This window comes from Athene cunicularia (genome assembly GCF_003259725.1).
Source record: "Athene cunicularia isolate RWA chromosome 26 unlocalized genomic scaffold, athCun1 chr26_part1, whole genome shotgun sequence".
NCBI classification, from domain to species: Eukaryota; Metazoa; Chordata; class Aves; order Strigiformes; family Strigidae; genus Athene; species Athene cunicularia.
In genome coordinates this window covers 1596897-1615535 of record NW_020799136.1, presented here as the reverse complement: position 1 = coordinate 1615535, position 18639 = coordinate 1596897, and the positions used below count along the sequence as shown (strand labels likewise).

The 18639-nt window shown below is 53.7% G+C and overlaps 1 protein-coding gene across 4 annotated transcripts; it reads left to right on the top strand.

Moving 5' to 3' along the window:
- The first annotated feature begins 597 nt into the window (after positions 1–597).
- On the top strand, positions 598–8662 carry C26H1orf116 (chromosome 26 C1orf116 homolog). 4 transcript variants are annotated; one of them, XM_026864276.1, is made up of 5 exons: positions 598–870; positions 1278–1353; positions 4360–4490; positions 5919–6096; positions 6573–8661. In XM_026864276.1, exons 3-5 carry the CDS (start codon positions 4404–4406, stop codon positions 7790–7792), a joined length of 1485 nt encoding a protein of 494 aa, XP_026720077.1. In that variant the 5' UTR covers positions 598–870; positions 1278–1353; positions 4360–4403; the 3' UTR covers positions 7793–8661. The 4 variants fall into 4 exon arrangements, with proteins under 4 accessions (XP_026720077.1, XP_026720079.1, XP_026720078.1 ...); XM_026864277.1 differs by lacking the exon at positions 598–870 and adding an exon at positions 877–1161; XM_026864278.1 differs by lacking the exon at positions 1278–1353.
- The last annotated feature ends 9977 nt before the right edge of the window (positions 8663–18639 follow it).

Genomic DNA, 18639 nt, shown 5'->3' with positions numbered 1-18639 from the left:
CCTGGGCGGGTTGGGTGGGGGGGTCGGCATCACCCAGAGCGGCTGCGGATGCAAGAAGTGGGCTGCTCCTCACCTTCCCCCTGCAGAGAGGCAGCAGGGGTGGTACCCTGGTCCTCGGAGGAGGGGATGCTGCTGGAGGCAATGCCCCTGCAGCAGCTTCTGAGGAGGTGTCGGTGTGAGGAGGGCAGCCGAGGGGAAGAGGAGTGCGATGGGTGTCTTGGGGGCTTGAGCTTTACTCAGGCTCTAGGACTCGATCTCAAGCTGCCTAGAGAGAGTTTCCAGCATTAGAGTCACGGGGAATGAACCTGCAGAGGGGCTCAGCACCTCCGGGGCACAATGCCAGGGAGGGGGAAGCGGAGCTGCAAGCCGGCAGCGGGTCAGGACATGCTGAATGAGCCCCAGAGCTGCGCAGGACCTGGGCACCCCCTCCTCTATCAATGTAAATAAAGCTCCTCTTCTAAAAAGGCTTTTTACCCGTCTCTACAAGACTCTCCTTAGAGCATACAACAGCAGGCAGCAAACTTTTGGTCTCTGGGAAAGCTCTAGTGATATGCAAGTATATACCTGTTCTAGCAACCATCTGTGTTTTCAGAGCCAAGAAGGAACCGGGTCCTACCCTGAGCTGAGGGACCTCATGCACAAAACCACCGGAGAGAATAAACCTGTTGTGGGGTAATGCCTTCAGCCTCGCGCGGTGCAAACGCCCAGCGAAGGGCTTAATTACAACGTACAAAAGCGCTTTGGTCAGGCTGCGCGCTCGCCTGCGCCGCATGTCAGCGAGCAGCTATGCGGCAGAACAGGATGTCGGATTAAGGAGTCTCCAGCGAAACCCGTGCTGAGGACATCAGAGGACACCAGCCAAGCCGGGAAGTGAGTGAGCTGGGTGGTACCGAGCAGAGCTGCCCGCAGCCTCCCAGGCACCGGGTGCTGGGTGCCGCTGCCCGCCTCTGCCTGCGCTGCCTGCAGCGGGCTGGCTCAGAGCAAAGCCGCTCTGGCAGGGCTGCGAGCGAGAGCGGCACGCAGGGGCCTGGCTGCCTTGGGTCAGAACATGGAGGTGTTTTAGGGGCTCGGCCCTGCTGTGACCCCAGCTTGGAGCAGTAGGAAACGTGCCTTGCGGGGCTGCGAGATGGATTTCTCTCACCCCGGTGCAGCCGGCGGCTGGTGAGGGGCTGGGGGCTCACCTGCTTACCCGCCGAACACCCACTTGCCGAGCACCCGCGCAGCCTTATCTCCGCTGCGGAGGCGAGTTAATGTGTAACCCGGCTCTGTTTGGTTAGCCCAGGAAAGCAAAGAAGTCCTGGGATAGGCACGGCCGGACAAGGATTTGGGCAGCGTGGAACGACGGACGTCCTGGTAAAAAAAAAGAAAAAAAAATTTAATAATCTATATTCCCTCTTTTGCTTTCTGTCCTTTTCCTGCTGAGTGGGGTATGGGTGAGGGGCTGAGCAACTCTGCCCGGGTGGGACGTGGGGCTGCGGGTCCCTGCAGGGTTACGGACGTGCTTCCTTCTGGAAGGGTCAAGTGTGGCGGAGCTGTCACGGGAGGTGGCACCGGCAGAGCTGGACGCGGTGGTTTGAAGGCGGTGGCGGGAGGAAAGCTGGGGAGAGCAGCGGCTGCCGGCAGAGGGGCCGGGAAACCTTGGTGCTCAGGCCAGCAAACAGCTCAGGCAACGGCTGCGTGCGCTCGATTTACTTGTTGAAATAGGAGGAACTACAGATCCGCCGCCATCGTCTCCTTTCACCCCGAGGTGGGATCATCCCGCTGTGCCGCTGCGGAGTGGGAGCAGCTGGGACGGCCCCTGCCAACGGTGTTTTGCTTCGGTTTGTGTTTCGGGCTGGCCAGGACGAAGCCTTTTGCTGGCAGCTGTAGGGCAGAAGGGGTACGGCTGCTCTGCCTGAGACAGCGAAAATCCCGAGGTTCTTTAACGTAGCTGGAGAGCCATAGAGTGCTTGGAGTAGTACTGGGCTTAAAAGAAAGTAGCCTCTCACATAAAGCAATTAACATTAATTGCTACCCGGGACCTCTTTGATGTTTGAGGGCTCAGTGAGCTTTGTAGAGGACAGTTATGGCAGCTGTTACGAACGCTGCACAAACTGGCCTTTTTATTTTAGATAAAAAAATAGCTTCTTCTAAAATCAGTTTTAGTGGGGTAAGATACATCGTACTGAAAACCAGCTTTTCAAGTACCATGTCTTTTAACTTAAATAGTCATATTTTTAGTTTGTGGCTGAACTGCCGTGTTATTCAGCAAAAAGCGAAGAACTGTAAAATAATCCCCCTGAATCATAAAACCTGGGATTTTTCAACACTGATTTTTTTATTTTTTTTTTTTCCCCCAAGTCGGATGAATGTGTTAGAGCCATAATCACATCAGAGAACTAGAGGGAAGGAAAAAGAACTTCTTGTTTCTGCGTAGATCCTCTCCAGCGCCCGGCGAGCTCCAGGCTGAACTTTGCCTCCCTGCGACCTGGGGCTCCGCGGGTGCCAAAGCCTTGGCAGCTGCTTTATGTTTCTGCAAACGCTATTTGAACGAGAGCAGATTATTTCTTCCAACGTGCTGACACCAGTGGGCATCCTCATGGAGGAATTAGCTCTGTCGAGACCCTTAGTTAGAGCTGGGCCACGCTGCCGCTCTCCCTTCCCGGGGGGCTGCCTCGCACGGCGGCCGCTGGCTCCGACCGGCTGCTCCAACGCCGGCGTCAAGTTCGAGCGAGACTTTCACTTCCCCAGGAGTGTTTTGCTCTCTCGAATTTGTGTGGCAGGGCGGGAGGCAGCGAGGAGCATTGCAGCAATCCCAATCAAGCAGGCAGTAAAAGCAGCTTCGTATTTATTTCACGTTGCAAATATTCGGGTGCGCAGTAAAACTGCGCGGCTTGCAGAAGCCTGAAAACCACCAAACTCAGACAATGTCTTCTGCTTCCTGACAGCTGAAAACTCTGGCTATAAGGTTGTCCAAAGAATCAAGGGTATTGCTGTTCCAAAACCACCTCTTACGCAAACGCAATATAAGCAGTAAATAATGCAAAGCCGAGACCGAAATATTAAACTCCTCTTGTGTAGGATTGGATCTATCAGGGCGTGGGTGTTGAAATCTGATTTTTGTGGCATATTCCAATTACAAAGGAATTCTTTCAGGGTCTAACACTGAACAAGCAGCCAATTCTGCTCACTTTATCGCTAGATCTAATTCCCTGATAAAAAAAAAAAAAAAAAAAAAAAAAAGCAGTGTGTTCCTGTGTGCCATGGCCAGGTTAGAGCACAAAGAGCTCCTCTGTCTTCCGACCAGCAAATCCTCTCGCGTGGGTCTGTGTGTGTTGGAGGGGGTGTTTGTTTTGCCGCTCTCATTAGCCCCCACAGCCCAGTTCTCCTCCCCGAAGATTGGGCGGCGCGCGCAAAGAAAACACGTAAGTGGTGGTGTCAGTAAATTTTGGCAGGTTAATGCTTTACATCCATAAGTCATTATGCCTTTTGTAGGCGACTCAGCCTCTCCCCCCGGGCAGCCGAGCGCTCTCAGCCACGCACCCTGTGAGCATAACTGGCCCCTCCGCCGCCCAGGACGGTCTCGCTGTTGGGAGCCCCGATGGCAGGTTGTGTGTCAGCCAATGCTACTGTATTCGGGTCCCACTGGCATCGGGGGTACGGGCTGCATCCGGAAAAGCAGAGGGAGATGTCGGGGTGCTGCTTGCAACACCCCTGGGGTGGCTGGAGACCATCGCTGCAGCCCGGGCACAGCCCTGCTCTGCGCAAGCTCTGCCAGGCGTGTGCCCAAACACACCCAGGCGTGCCCCGAAGGGACGGGGGCACCTCCCCACGGCCACGACACCCCCGTGGCCCCCAAGGAAGGGTGGCAGAGAAAGCTCTTTGCCAGGAGGAAGCTCACAGCAGAGCAAGGCCGTGACTAAACAGCAGCATTTCGGGTCAGCGCGTTCAGCGGTTGAAGAGCACTTGAGCTGCGTGGCTGGCAGCGGTGGGTGGGGTGGAGGAACACGGCTCACCAGGCAGAGCTGGGGCTCACGCTGGGATGGGATTGCTGCTGCCGAGCACCGAGGCTGAGCTGGGCTTAAAGCTTTTTCCTTCACCACTTTATCCACCCCTCCGAGATGATTAGAGATGGCCGCAGATGGGCAGTCCAGAGCAGACACTACTTCCGATTCTTGTGGGGAAAACTTCAGTTCCAAGGATGCTTTAAATCAGCCCAGCTGCCCCTTGTCCTGGAGAGAGCAGCCTAAGATGGAGCACGTTTGCATCCATCCAGCAGCTTCACAGCCCGCCTGCCCTCCCTCCAGCTGAGCCAGCACGCTCGCATCGCCCTGGGCAGGGGCTCTCGTAGCTCAACGCTTCTTCTTTCTTCTGCTTCAGCCAGGATAGTGTCCCCCGCGCTGGACGCCACAGCAGCCTGTGCTATGCCTAGGAAGGAGCTGGGGATGGCTGGCTGCAACTCTGGCAGCTGTGACAGCATGGTCAGCACAGCCTCCAACCACTCGCAACGTGTAAGTAACCCTGTTGTACCCAGCCTCGGCATGGCAGGGGCTCAACCCAGCCCTCTCAGCAGTTGAGGAAGGATTTTGGTTGGATTTCTGCTGCAAACCATTGGTGCTTTGGAACCACCTGGGGCCCTGAGACAGCCCCGTGTTAAGGGCAGCACAAGGACTAAATTAATTCCTGCCCCAAAGCACTCCCAGATTTTCAGTCCTGTCACGCATGTGGCAATGATCAGGAGCCTTTGCTCCTCTGGGAAACAACACCAAGAGCTCAGCAGCTCCTGTTGTTGCCCGAGGATGCGGAGGCAGCTAGTGCAGGCATTAGGCAGGAGGAGCCTGGCGAGTTCCCCAGTGAGGGATTAGACCAGTTGGATAACTGGGTCAGACTGGCTCCAGCAGGGGTGACTTCACCTGGAAGAGGCAGCGAGCCGCGCTCCTCCCGGCTGACAAGAGATTAATTTCCTAGTTAAGGCAGAGGTGAGTTTGGACCATGGGTGTAGATGTGTAATTTTTCACTATCTGTCCATTAAAGCTTGTTTGTCTCCAAACACTGATTCCAAGATTGATGGACTAATTACATCCTGTCTGACTTGGGGCATAATTGATATGTGTAAGCGCAACGCTCAGTCCTGAACAGGTTTTCCATTTGATGTATTGCAAACCAGAACCAAACCCTCTGAAATTTATTAGGGATGGAAAAACTGGTTGCCATATTGCAGGGTAAAAGATTTGGATACGTGTCTGTGCAAAACAACTCCGCCTGGGACGATTTCTCCTCTGTGCTTGTTGGTCCCATGCACACTCCATCCTTTCCTGCACTTCAGTTTTTTCACGATACGTTGCATGTATCCCCTTGTAACCTGGCACTTCCAGAGCGATCAATGCTTGAAATACAATAAAAATTAAACGGAATCTTGCAACAGTCCTTTCAGACCTGGGGTATGGATGGGAGAGCGAGGAGAGGGACCACCAGCTGCAGATGAGCCTTCAGTATTTATCATGGTTAGACAAGCTTCTAGACAAGATCCAGCACTGCCGATCCGTACAGGTGTCTGTACCTATAGTGTCTGTACCTGTAGGCCACACATGTTACTATCTGCTCGTATTTCAAAGTAACCTAAAGCCTTAAAAGCTAAGTTTCCAAGATAAGAATAATTCATCTTCGGATGCTCATAGCAGGGAAATATAAAAATGGCCTTAAGTGTGTGTGTGTGTGTGTGTATATATATATATATATATATATATATATATATGAGGAGTTATCTCATTTTCCATAGCTGTAAGTACCAATTTTTGAATAGTCACTGGCCAAGTCCCCCGGCCAACAGCTGTCAGAGATCCCTATTACCTGCCAGGACTGTGAAGAATAATAATAATAATACACCTCTCTCCTACCTGTACTGCTTTTTTTCCTCTTTTTTTTTTTTTTTTTCCCAGAGTGATAACAGTTATGACTACTTATCTGTGGAAGAGAAAGAATGTTTGATGTTTTTAGAAGAAACTATTGGCTCGCTGGATGCAGAAGCAGACAGCGGGGTCTCTACTGATGAGACCGATTACGTGGAACCCTCCAAGCTGCCCGGGACGCGGCCCAAGAGAGACTCCCTTCCCCGGGGTAAGCTGGAAAACACGTGCTCCAGCCCTTGTTTGCAAAGGGCCTGTCTCGCTGGGGTGCGTTCCCTTGGCAGGCGGGGAAGGAGCATTGCCCCAGTTTTACAGATGTGGAAAGCTAAAGCCAGCCTGTTCCCATCGCCCCGCGGTGAGCAGTGCCTGTGGGCAGCAGATAAGTAGGGCACCAGCTGCATTTTCCCCGTTCTCACGTGCAGAAGGTGCTATCAGCTGTCGAGCAGAACCACAGGGTAGAGCACCTTTGCTCGTGCCTTGGCTTACACTGGTTAACAAGGCTCCTTATTTACCCTGTGTCAAATCCAGAGTATCTGGCTTCTTTGGCAGTGACAGCGTATTAGCTGGGGTCAGGGTAACCTCTCTGGGTGCAAGCACTCTGCCAAAGCTGCACGGGTGTAGCAGGCACAAAGGGTGGTTTGCAAACAGGGAGGTGTCCTGTGTCTGTGACTTCATCTCTTTGCCTAGACTTGGAAAACGGGGCTCCCCCTCTGAGTGCAGGCCAGCAGTGTGCAGCTGAAGAGAAGAGCGGTAAGAGCATCTCTGCTTTCTCAAGCTCGGCTCCAGCAGCGGTTCCAAGCCCAGGCTACTTCAGTCTTCCGAGGAACACCACCGTAGCAAACGCACAGAGAGCAAACGGAGCTTCTGACAGCAAAGCGACTGTCCGCACAGTGGAGCCAGTGCCAGCGGGTAAATCTTCACAGGAGATGGCCAAGAAGGACAAGCTTGACCATGCCGATGCGAGAAGCCACATGAAATCCCTGGAATTGTTGATTATCCAACCTCCAGGTCCCTTCCAGGACAACCTGGTTAATCACGAGTGGCCACATAGCAATCGCTCAGATGCCAAGAGGGAAACAGCCAAGGAGACCAAGACTTGGAATTCAAGGGGCCAGCCAGAAAAATCCACATTGGAAGAGGCCCCTCAGGACCCTGATGCCAAGCGCGGGCCTCCAACTGCCCCCAAACCACGAAAACTGCCACCAAATATTATCCTGAAGACCAGCAAAAACAGCCCAGTGCCACTCACCACGGAGCCCAGCCAGAAGGTAAAAGCACCACCTGCATCTTCAACGGGCTCTCAGGCCGGCTCTGCCGGCGACACCACTGCTGAAAAGGTGAATTCAGGGCACCTCGACCCCAAGGAGAGGGAGAAAGCCCGGCGGGAGGCATTGGAGAAGCTCGGACTGTCACAGGACAGGAGGGAGCCCAACAGCCACCTTCACCCTACCGTGCACCCCCAGCCACGGGAGACGCTGCTCCCCAACCCCGGGGAGCCCGGGGGGGCAGCGGAGCGGGCGGTGCCGGGTGTTCGGCCGATGACCTTCAAATCCAACACCCTGGAGCGCTCCGGCGTGGGGCTGAGCAGCTACATGGCCAGTGCCAAGGAGCAGAGCGTCAAGACCAGCAGCTCCTTGGGTAAGATGTCCTTCATCGAGCGGCTCGCCCCGAGCTTCCTCAGGAGCAGCCGTCCCCGGCCGGCATCGCTCGGGACAGGGAAGGACTTTGCGAGTCTGAAGGAGCCCGGGCAGGTGGAGCAGGAGAAGAGCAGCAAGCGGCGATCCCACCCGCTGCAGAACTTCCCCAGGCCACCCCGCTCCTGCGTCAGCGTGAAGATTTCCCCCAAGGGCGCGACCGACGAGAACCGGCGAGAGGCACTGAAGAAGCTCGGTCTGCTGAAGGAATAGCTCTGTGGGCAGTGGGGCTGCTGGAAAATGGGCTTTGCACCCCAGACCCAGATGCCTTCACTGCCCATCCTTGGGCAGCACAACCGTAAGCATCTTCTGCTGTGATCTCCTGCCCCAGCGTCTCAGGAGTGGTGCCACCAGAGGTATCCAGAGCTTCACGCCAAATAGGTAACACCACGTGTACATAAGATTTTGTATATAGCAAGTGTATATGAGCTATTTATATAAAACATCCCTCAGCACGTGGATGGGGCATATTCTCCTACAAGGTCTTTAATGCATTTGGGGGTTCATCAAAACAGGGAAGCCATGGAATTGGGGGTTTGGCTTAATTTCAAAGGGGTTGCCTGTGGATCTCTGGGAAGAACTGCAGGACTCTGCCGCTCCTTTAGGATTTTATGTTTGTTTGTTAACTTTATCAAAGCCTCTGAGGCCTGAGCACTCACCCGCCCCATGCAAGTGCCTCCCAAAAGCCACCACTGCCACATACAAAACCATTGGGCCAACGGGCACTGGGAGGGGGGGGGGGCTGGGAACTCTGCCCCCCACACGAGTGCTGCTCGTACAGCACCTGTGGGCGAGAGCCTGGACGGCTGCACGGGCATCCTGCCCCCTCCCCGCTGGACCATCCTCACAGCCCGGCAGCCTGGGTACAGCACGTGGAACACCCGTGTCCCACCTGAAGGGACAGTTCAGAAGCGACAGACTCTGAGTTGGGGGCAGAACCAGAAGCGCTGCCCAAAACGAGCGAGGCGCAAGTCTGACAGCAGCATCCCGACCCTTTTCCTCGCGTCTTTCAGCCCCAGCTGATGGCTGTCGACGTTTCTGCTGCGCACCTTTTTGTAATGAAGGTGGTTTATTTCTGTAATAAACTTGTACACGTTCAGAAAAAATGACCGTGCAGTACAGATTTATCTTGCAGGCTGTGGGGACGTCTCCCACGGCGGCCACGTTAGTTGAAAAGCCACACTAACAGTTTAGCTTGAGAGGATCATTTTATTTTCTTCACCATAAAAAAAAAAAAAATAAATTTCTTTCATGCAATCCTGGCTTTCAGTGTTGGACATCTAGAGAGAGTCTCTGCTAATAAAGCAACTGCCTTTGCTCCTAACAGGCCATTTAATTTCCAAACTCACGTAGGTTTCCTTTAGAGAGAGGGTCTGACCCGTGGAGGCAATTGCACTAAACAACTCACTGACATTAATTAACTGCTTGCAGCATTAAGATAAAGTCGCACTCAGTCGTTTTCATCACTGACCTTGCAGTACAACCAGCTTTCCGGGACGGCGTTATGAATACTAAACAGGCTCATACTGACAAAACCCAGAGCCAGGCTTCTAATTCCTCTCCACGCAGGCATCGGTGGAGCTTCGGTTTTGCATGGAAGGAAGGGGAGGGCACCCTTCTGCAAAAGCTGCAGCATTTCATAAGCCCCCACCCAAGAGGCGTGGAGGGAACAGCACCGACCCATGTAAAGGAATCCAACGAATGCGAGAAAATGATGTCTGATTAGCTACACTTCATGAAAGCAGGGAAATGCTTCTTTGTACTTAAGCAATTAAGTAAATGAGTTTGGGGCTAGCCAGCAGTAATGCAAACCTGGACGTGAGGGAGGAAACGAGGAGAAGCCGCCTGGGTTAAGGTCTGACCGAAAGCTCAGCAGACGCCGTGGTGCGTGTACATCGGCTCCAAGAGGGAGAAGGAGCCCAGGAGGTTATTAACTGCCCCAGCCCGAGCCCAGCACCTCGATTCAAGCCTGGAGCCGGCTCGGCAGCGGTGGGCAGGGCTGGAAAGATGCTGCGTGGCTGCACACTGCGGGCGATGCCCACGGCCCCTTGGCCAGGCCCAGGGATGGCGCCAACTGTGTTTAGGTGGTGCAACGGTGCTAAAAAAAAAAACCAACCAAACAAAAAAAAACAAACTCAAAGAAAATACTCAGCTTTGCATTTGCATGGCTGAGGGGTCATCGCGAGCGGTTTAAGGGGGTTTAGGCAGGATTAAGGGGGTTTGCACCAAGAGCGGAGCAGGGTGCAGACGCTGCCCTACACACAGTGCTCTGAGTGCAAGCCTGGCCCAGTACAAGTGGGTCATAATAAATACGGCCAGAGCTGAGGTAGCCCCGTGCAACTGGGTCCCCGTGGCCTCAGGAAGGTGCTTCTGGGCTAACACATGGCCAAAGAACAAGGGGGCTACTCCGTGCCTACAAACCAGGGGCTCACACCCACACCCTCCTGCCCCTCTCCTCCCCAGCTGCCTGCTTGTGCCCGGGGCAGGGGCTGCCCGGGCTGTCGCAGGAGGCAGAAAGAGCAGCTTGGGGTTTGGAAGCCACTCCCAGATGCTGCTAAAAGCTCTGCGGAGCTGCGAGGGGGGCTGCGCTCCCCTGCGAGAGCAGGATCCGTCCATCAGCAGCAGGGCTTGGCTCTGGGTGGCACCAAGCAGAGTCATGTGTCTGCTCTTGCGTAAGGGCCCAGGACTCACGCAGCCCGCGGGGATAAACACCTTCGTTTCTAATGGACGCAAACATATCTAGCCTGTAAAATGTCATATTTTGCTTGCAGGATTAAACAGCAACGCCTGCTTTTAGAACAGGGCTTGCCCACGGTGAGTGATTCAACCCAGAGCACCCAGTGGCAGCGGGAGCACTTTTCCCCGCGGAAAGGCACAGGTCTGGAGTTCCTTCCCAGGGGAGTCACCCTCATCTCCCCGTGGCGGCTGTTTTAATTTATTCTCTTTTGTTTCCACTTCATACCAGCCAGACCATGTACACGGCTCCTGTTAATGAACATCACTGCACCCCATCACAGCTTAATAAGCAATTTTTGGACGTGAGATTTCGGCTGGAATTCTAATCAAAACTTAGCTGTCGTGCTTGACGTCTGTGCCGCTGAAGTGCTCCCTGGTTTTGGCTAAAGCCAAGGATTAGAAGAGAGTCCTTTGTTCCCAAAACAATATGTTTGTAAGAGAAGTTAAGGTTCTGTTTCGGGCCAAAAAGGCTTTGAGAGAGACTTTAGTGTTCTCCTTTCTCACTAGATAAACAAGGTGAGATTACCCTTGAGACTGCAAGTGTCCTTTATCTGCATTACGCAAGAGATGCGCGGTAAGACAGAGCATGGAGCGGCATAATGCTGGGACCAGCAGTGGGTAAAATGGAGCGGTCAGAGGAGAAGAGCAGAGGGATGAAAATGTACCATTAAACCATGCAAGAGCTGGCTTCAGAGGGCTGACCCTTCCACTCAGAGCTTAATCTTGCATCTTCCTCTCTTCTTTCATTTATACTCTGCTTTTAAAGTCAATTATTTGCACTTGAAAGCCTACAGCCTGGGGAGCACAGCCTGGGTGGGAACCTCTCCCCTGCACATCAGGCTGGTCACAGCCTGCCAGCTCTCGCCGGCAGCACCAGGTATTCCCCTTCTTCTCGCAGGAGGAGCCAGGAAAGAGCATCAGCCACAGCAGCCCTGCATTTACAGTCACCCAGATAACTGCTCCCAACCCTGGCCCGCTGGAGCACTCCCTCCATGCCAGGCAGCGAGGACCACAGGGAGCAAAGTTCTCCTGCTCTGACGTAGCCCATAATCCATAAACTCAAAGGCAGAGGTTTACTTTTGCTGTAGTCGAGCCCACGTCTCACATCAGCAGAGTCTCCAGCAATGAGCTGCTCCTCAGCCAAGTGCCCGGGGGATCCCCACCATCCCCTGATGTAGGAGCAGCCCAACCAGCCCCAGTTTGCAGCCTGGAAGGAGCCTGAGGAGGTGCATGAGGTTTTCTTTTATACGGGGAGAAGCTGGTGGGCACTCAGACGAGCTACCAGCCACCCCAGCTGTGCTTCTCCAGCCCACGGGCACGGGCACAGCTGATGTGAGGAGCTGCTCCCCTCGCAGAGAGGCAAGGGAAAGGCTGCTCCTGGCCATTAATGGTACTTGGGGGTGCCTGGGAGGTGGACAGGAGAAAAGCAAGAACAGAAACAAAATCCACTTCCATGTTCAGCCAGACTCCAGCCAAGTTCCCAGGCTCTTGTCTGGGTACTGCTGAAAGTAGACTTTGTACTACTTACTTAATTCAGGGCATAATTTGCTTGATTTGTGCCCAGGAAGCAAAATAATAGCAGATCCCAGTCAAAAAATCAGACATGAAGAGGGATCAGAATATTTTAGAAGCAACCCGAAGGATTGGTAAATGTACCCTCAGTGCTTTAATGCAGATGATACAGACTGTGTTTAGGTAGTGCAACGGTGGTAAAAAAAAAAAAAAAAGAAAATACTCAGCTTTGCATTTTGCATGGAGTATTCATCTACTTTTTAACTATCAGTCCCGTACTGGCTCAGACGTATCATTTCCATGTCTACATGAGCCTGTCAAGACCTACTATCCCAATTAAAAGCATTCTTGCACACATCTTTTCATCAAATTCAGGAGAAGGGGTTTGTTAAATTCTGGCGGTATCAAAGAACATCCCTCAGCTGTGCTGGGCCTCAGCCTCCAGGAGAAACCGGTCGTCTTAATGATAGACTTTGTGACTGTGCAGCAGTTTCGGTGTGGGTGTCAGCAGGGAGCCTTGGGGCTGGCGTCCCACAGGAGGTTGGGGAGGTGGGTTGGTTTCTGCTGGTCCCACACGTCTCCAGAGGGAGAACATCAAACCTGCGCTGGGAGACCCAGGGTCCCGCTGCAGCTGCCCTGGTGGGAGACGACTGTAGATGTCTGAGGGGTTTTCACCACGTTCCAGTCAGGGTTTGGGCAGTAACTGGTCGCTGAGCCTCAGCCCTTTCCCTGCTCACATCCCGATGGAGAGATGGACCCTCTCCAATTCCGACTGCTCCAGTATGAAGGAGGAATAAATGACACCTATTTCAAGGAGTGTTGCATCTCTCTCTGCCTCATAAATTCACCGGGATAATCCCCACGCTTTGCCTGATCCCTCTGTTTCTCTTCCGTTCGGTGTTTTGTGTCGGTGCTCACAGCAGCGGGTGGCAGAGGGAGGCGTGGGGAGCGCTCCCGTGCAGGTGCGGTGGCACTGCGTCTTGCTGCTGGCCCAGCCAGCATAAATAACCCCTCAAGGAGGAAGGCAAAGGGACTCGGACCCTGGGTACATGTGTGACCTTGGCGTGGGGACTCCTCCAGCTGCCTGCTGTGCGTGATACGTCATGCTGCTGCTTCAGCTGAACTTCTGGGCGATGCCTTAATCCCTGTGGGCATGCTGAAAACCTGCGAGCCTCTCGGTGCTTATGATCAACTAAGGCTTGGGAGAAAAGTGCTGCTGGGGTTCAGCTCATGTCACCCCGCGCCCCAAGGCCAGGCACAGAGCTGAGCTCAGCCTGTTCATCAGCCCTGAGCACTGCAGGGGCATCGCTCCAATTACACCAACCAACCAAGGCAAGCCCTGACTGTTTGCAGTTATTAATAATGAAAAAACTGTGTGGCAGACTCTCAAGCCTAGGAGCAACATTCCCTGGAAATTAGTGTCGTTCTAACTCCCCCCAGCCAAGGGTTATCCTTGATGTACAGAGCTGTCCCACCGTGTTCAAGTGTTCCTGTGCAGTGGGTGTCCCGAGGTGAATCTGAATTCAGCCCAGATCAACACCAGGAGTGGCCTGGGTGACGCCTGTCCATGCCCAGGACGACCTAGTGCAGGATTTGACACAATATACTCTGCGTTTCTTTTTTATCCCGTTCATTGTTTCTAATGGAAATTTGAAAGAAAAAAAGCCAGCCGTACCCCCACACCTTGTTGCTGCCGTGTAGCACTGGAGAACTAACGACCTGCAGATACGGAAAAGCCAGGCACTAAACACATTCGAGCCTTTTATTGCCGACTCCTGCCGTGTTCAAACGACCAGGCTTTTCCTGGTTTGAGTTTGTTTTGCTTTCCTTGCCAGCGATGCAAACTTACCTGACATCTTAAAACCAAACTAAACCCATGCTCTGGCTCTGCCACGGCAACCACTGGCCCAGCCTTGGTGAGCCACTGGCCCGCCTTTGGCAGGGCAGGGGTGTGAGTACACTCCTGCTTCCCCAAGATCTCAGCTATTCTTTGTTTCCAAACATCCTTTAACTTTGAATTCCAGCAAGAGACAGAAAGGGTCACTGTTGTTCCTTGCACAAGGGTTTATGCCTGGTGATAAGGGACACTGCCCTGCCTAGCAGTTAATCATTAACTCCCACAGGCAGGGGTTGTGAGGATTTATTAAAGCAACTCTGTCTGCAGACAAGTTGTGCTGGGATGCTGACGGCAACCCCGAGAGCTGCACACTGGTGAAACACGTGGGCCTGGAGCTCGGCGTGATGCAGGTGCTGCCCCGTGCCCGTCGCGCTGCTCGCTCGGGCTGGTCGCGGGGAACAGATTCACCAGCCAGCACGTGTTTGTTAGAGGAAGGATGAGGAATTTCCTTAACAAGCGTAGCCCAGAAGAACAAATTCTGTAACTTGTCTGAAAGGTAACTCTCCCGTAGCAGCAGAAGAAGGTGCAAGGCAGCCGTGGTCCCCCAGAGGGATCCTTTCCATGTGCTGCCATCACTGCCTTCCCTGCCCGAGCCGCCCTCCTCACCGCTACCTGCCTGCTGCTCCCAGCTGCTTTGTAAACGATGCTGAGAAAATGGCCCTTCTTGTTTCCAGTGCTGCTGCGCCTGATGAATTCATTTGCTTTTTGTTTAAAGGAGGTGGAGTCCCCACACGTCCCTGCTCCAAAAGCTGGGATCGGCTTGGGACACCTTGTGCGGAAACCGAGATTGAGCGTTCCCACCCCGGATGGGCGAGGGAGCCATGCACGGTGCTGCCGCGGGTAAGGTTGATTGTTCCAAACCTCTAGAATCATCTGTCAAAGGCAATCTGCCTCCACCCAAAATATCCTGCCACCTCACTGCTCTTCAGACCAACTCGGGACGTGGCACCTGGCCCGACTGGCTCCTCTCGGGAGAGCTCGTTTGACAGCAATGCCACTGCGCCTGCCGCTGCCTTTGATCTCTCCCTGCTGAGGCAGGAGGTCCCCTCCTAAAACACGGCGCTACACGGCGTGGGGTGCCTCTTCCTCCCAATTATCCAGCAGTTCTGCTCCTTTCCATCTGCACATGGGCTGTGGATTTCCTGGGGGATGTAGCAATCCCAAGCTGCATTCATCACCTTTCCTAAGGAACCCCGGGAGGTGCCTGACACCGGTGGCTCCCTGCCTGGGGGGAGCAGGTTTTGTGCACCCATGTGATGTCCTTCGGACATTCCCAAACACAGGCTGGGAGATGAGTGGGTTGAGAGCAGCCCCAAGGAGGACTCGGGGTGTCAGTGGATGGAAAACTCCCTGAGAGCCAGCAACGTGCGCTGGCAGCCCAGAAAGGTCCTGTGTGCTGGGCTGCACCCAGAGCAGGGTGGGCACAGGGCCAGGAGGGGATTCTCCCCCTCTGCTCCGCTCTGGGAGACCCCCCTGCAGGGCTGGGTCCAGCTCGGGGGCACCAACAGCAGAAGGACACGGACCTGCTGGAGCGGGGCCAGAGGAGGCCACGGAGATGCTGGGGGGGCTGTGGCACCCCTGTGAGGACAGGCTGGGAGAGTTGGGGGGTTCAGCTGGAGGAGAGAAGGCTCTGGGGAGACCTTAGAGCGGCCCCCCAGGGCTGAAAGGGGCTGTGGGAAAGGGGGGAGGGATAGGATGAGGGGTAACAGGTTTAAACTGACAGAGGGGAGATTTAGATCAGATCTGAAGCAGAAATTCCCCCCTGTGAGGGGGGTGAGGCCCTGGCACAGGCTGCCCAGAGCATCTGTGGCTGCCCCCTCCCTGGCAGGGTTCAAGGCCAGGTCGGACAGGGCTTTGGGCAACCTGGGCTGGTGGAAGGTGGCCCTGCCCGGGCCAGGGGGTGGTACTGGACAATCTTTAAGGTCCCTTCCAAACCAAACCAATCTGTGAGTCTCTGATTCCTCTCGATCCTCCCTCTCCGAGGATCCTTCACGTGAACACCGACGCAGGGTGGCAGCGTGTGCCCGGGGAGCGCAGCCCAGCGCTGCCACCGCCCCTCACCCGGGACTCGGGTGCCTTTGGAGCAGAGACACTGCGGTGGGACAGGGAGAACCGCTGCCGGGGGTGCTGCTGCGGGCGGATTTCCACCCCAGGAGCCTATAGATGAGGAGGGGGTTTGATGCTGGCAGTGGGAACGGGATGCTCTCCCTTGGGGGGCAGTGGGGTCAACCTCTTTCCCCATCCCTTACCCTCAAGATAAATAATAAATTAAATCATGCACAGGGATGGTCCTTCCCCTGTGTGCCTGTATCCCGCTCAGACCCACACCCAGGGGCTGAGACTGGCAGGGATGGGGACAAGGCAGAGATGACCACGCTTACCCAGCAGAGGGGACTTCACTTTCCCCAGTACTGAGTTCATAAAAAATAGTTTAGAAAAAGAGAAGAAAAAGCAGGATATGTGATCATTCACCTAGTACCACAGTTAAAATGAATTATTAACATTGCTGCGGAGGCAGAGAGGCTTTGCCGTATAGGAAGCAATAAAACAATTACAGGAACGACCTTTGGCCACACAGAGCAATTCCCAAACCCGGGGGGCACAAATTTGCCCCCAGATCCTTCGGTGCATCTCCGGAGCCGAGGTCACCCCGGGGTGGCTGCAGGTCCCTGGCAGTGCTTGGTCTGCCTGTCCTCATCACCCGTTTTCCCCCGAGGGCAGCAAGTGGGGCCAGGCGAGGTGTCACTGGGCTGTTGGAGACCCCTCTTGCCCCAGGATGAGGTTTTCTTGCCGGGCAAGGACAAGGACCACCAGCTCAGCTCCGGGCCTCACCCCGCCCTTGCAAACCTCTCCCTGCCTCGCAGTGACACCAGCTCTGCTTCTCCTCTGGGGCCCCCAAGACAAATCTGCTGCGGCATCTCACGGAAGGAGCTGCACCCCGAACCATCAGCTTCCCCTTCAGCATCGCTCGTCAGGGTCTCACCGGAGCGGGGGGGTTGTTCAGATTGAACCTTTTCAGCCTCATTTGCAGCGTGGAGAAACGGCACTGAGGAGTCTTAGGGGTTCCCACCATCAGTTTTCTGTATCACAGCTTATTGCTAATAGAAGGGCAATCCTATTGCTTTGCTACTGATGTCATAAACGTCCGTAGATGGATTAATTCTGCTTGAAGCTTAATCAGTATTGGGAAGTTTATTGCACAGGTTTGGCACAAACCAACAATTACTGCAATATAAGCGATCGTATCACGATAAAGAAAGCAAAACTGCTTAACGGAGATTTATCTTCATGCAGGGAGATGCCAAAGTGCTTCAGTGATTGACTTACACCAAGCACCGTCTGTTTTCAAAGCATGCCTGCGCACAAGGAGGGCCGGAGCAGGACCCTTGGACCCCACCTGAGCACCCCAGGGTTGGAACAAAGTCACTTCTATCAGCTCACCCGCGAGCACCCTGCACCACTTCCCACAGGGTGAGTGTTACCCTGCAAACCCCGCTGGGACCAGTCCAGGGCATTCTCAGCAGTAGGGGTTTTGTTGTTTTGTTGTTTAGTTTTTTTTTTCCAATCAATCATTTTTATTTGAAGGAAAACCACACCAAAGTCCCTCACAATAACACAGCTGTTACAATGCCCACATAGTTTTCAAATAACTATCACCAGGTCTGCACTCCTCTCAATTCAGATTGTTTAGGTAGCGCAAAAGTGGAATTCTCTGTGTGTGCGTGAGCAAACTGTCCTTCGTTACATCTTCAGATCCTGTGAGGCAAGGAGCACGGCCATTATCTGAGAACAAACCATAACCGGGGACGAGGAACATGCCTCAAACATGCCGGGGATTTGGTTGTACCTGTGCAGAGCTCTGGGTTTGATGGTGCCTTTCCTGTGGCAGCACAACCCACCCGCCGGCAAATTCTAGTTATGCAACGGTTAAAGTGCAGCAAGATTAAATTTAGAGAGAAATTAATCACCACGGAACGACAGCTTATGGAGCGAGCTTGAAGATATTTTCAGGTGAAGATATGCTCAGGCCGTTCGGCTCAATCAGGCCACGCTGCAATGATCTGATATGGCCGTGCTAATGGGAGAAGTTAATAACTGAAATGGCTTTCCTGGGAATTACGGCAGGAATGTGTGTAAATATTTATCCCTGTGGTGCTGGGCTGGTTCGGGCTTCTCGGGTAACGCACAAGCCGCAGGGGACCACCAGTGCCCTGAGCGTGCCAGTGCCAGTTCCTGGCCACTTCCAGCCCTCGCAGGGGACTGTCACACTGGAGGAAACATTCCAGGATGAGTCGGTGGGCTGAAGCCCTACGAGCAGGGACTGGCAGTGCAAGAAAACAAACAGACAACCAAGCCAACCCTTAAGCGGGAGCTTAAACATTCGCTTTGCAGAGCTGCAGAGGGTTTCCAGGGCTTTGCTGGTGATGGAGGTGATGGTGCCGTGGAAGAGGCACCCGGGCGTGCTCTGCAGTGCCCAGCAGGCATTACAGGGAAGAGAAAGACCAGCCTAAAAAAAAAAAAAAAAGAAGTGTTTTTTGGTTAAACAGCATTTGTACCAGCACGGCACTATCACTTCCTCCATTCTCATTGCAGGAATTGTTTTATAAAAGGCTTTGAAGCAGAAACCACTTTTTTTGTCCTCTATTCATAAAGAGTAGGGGATCAAAAGACAAGCGTGACCTACGTAAAGCCCTCAGGTTCATTCAAACCACAGATATTTGAGGATACATACACAAAGTTCTTCCTTTCTGTGGAGTCCTTCCGCCGGGAAGTGGTTCACAGCAAACAGAATTTTACTACAATTTGTTTAGAAACAGTGGTTTTGTGTTAAAACTCTGCAAATTGTCTGTAGAGCAGGGAAATTCCTCTCAAATTCTGGCAATTTTTGCTCCTGGCCTCTTCACTTTTTCTTTTT

Excerpts from the sequence above, each read along its gene's own strand:
- C26H1orf116 (XM_026864279.1), top strand. The coding sequence starts at position 4,404 with ATGCCTAGGAAGGAGCTGGGGATGGCTGGCTGCAACTCTGGCAGCTGT. Across the intron at positions 4,491-5,918 it reads CCTCCAACCACTCGCAACGT|AGTGATAACAGTTATGACTA; the intron begins GTAAGTAACCCT and ends TTTTTTTCCCAG. Across the intron at positions 6,097-6,572 it reads GAGAGACTCCCTTCCCCGGG|ACTTGGAAAACGGGGCTCCC; the intron begins GTAAGCTGGAAA and ends CTCTTTGCCTAG.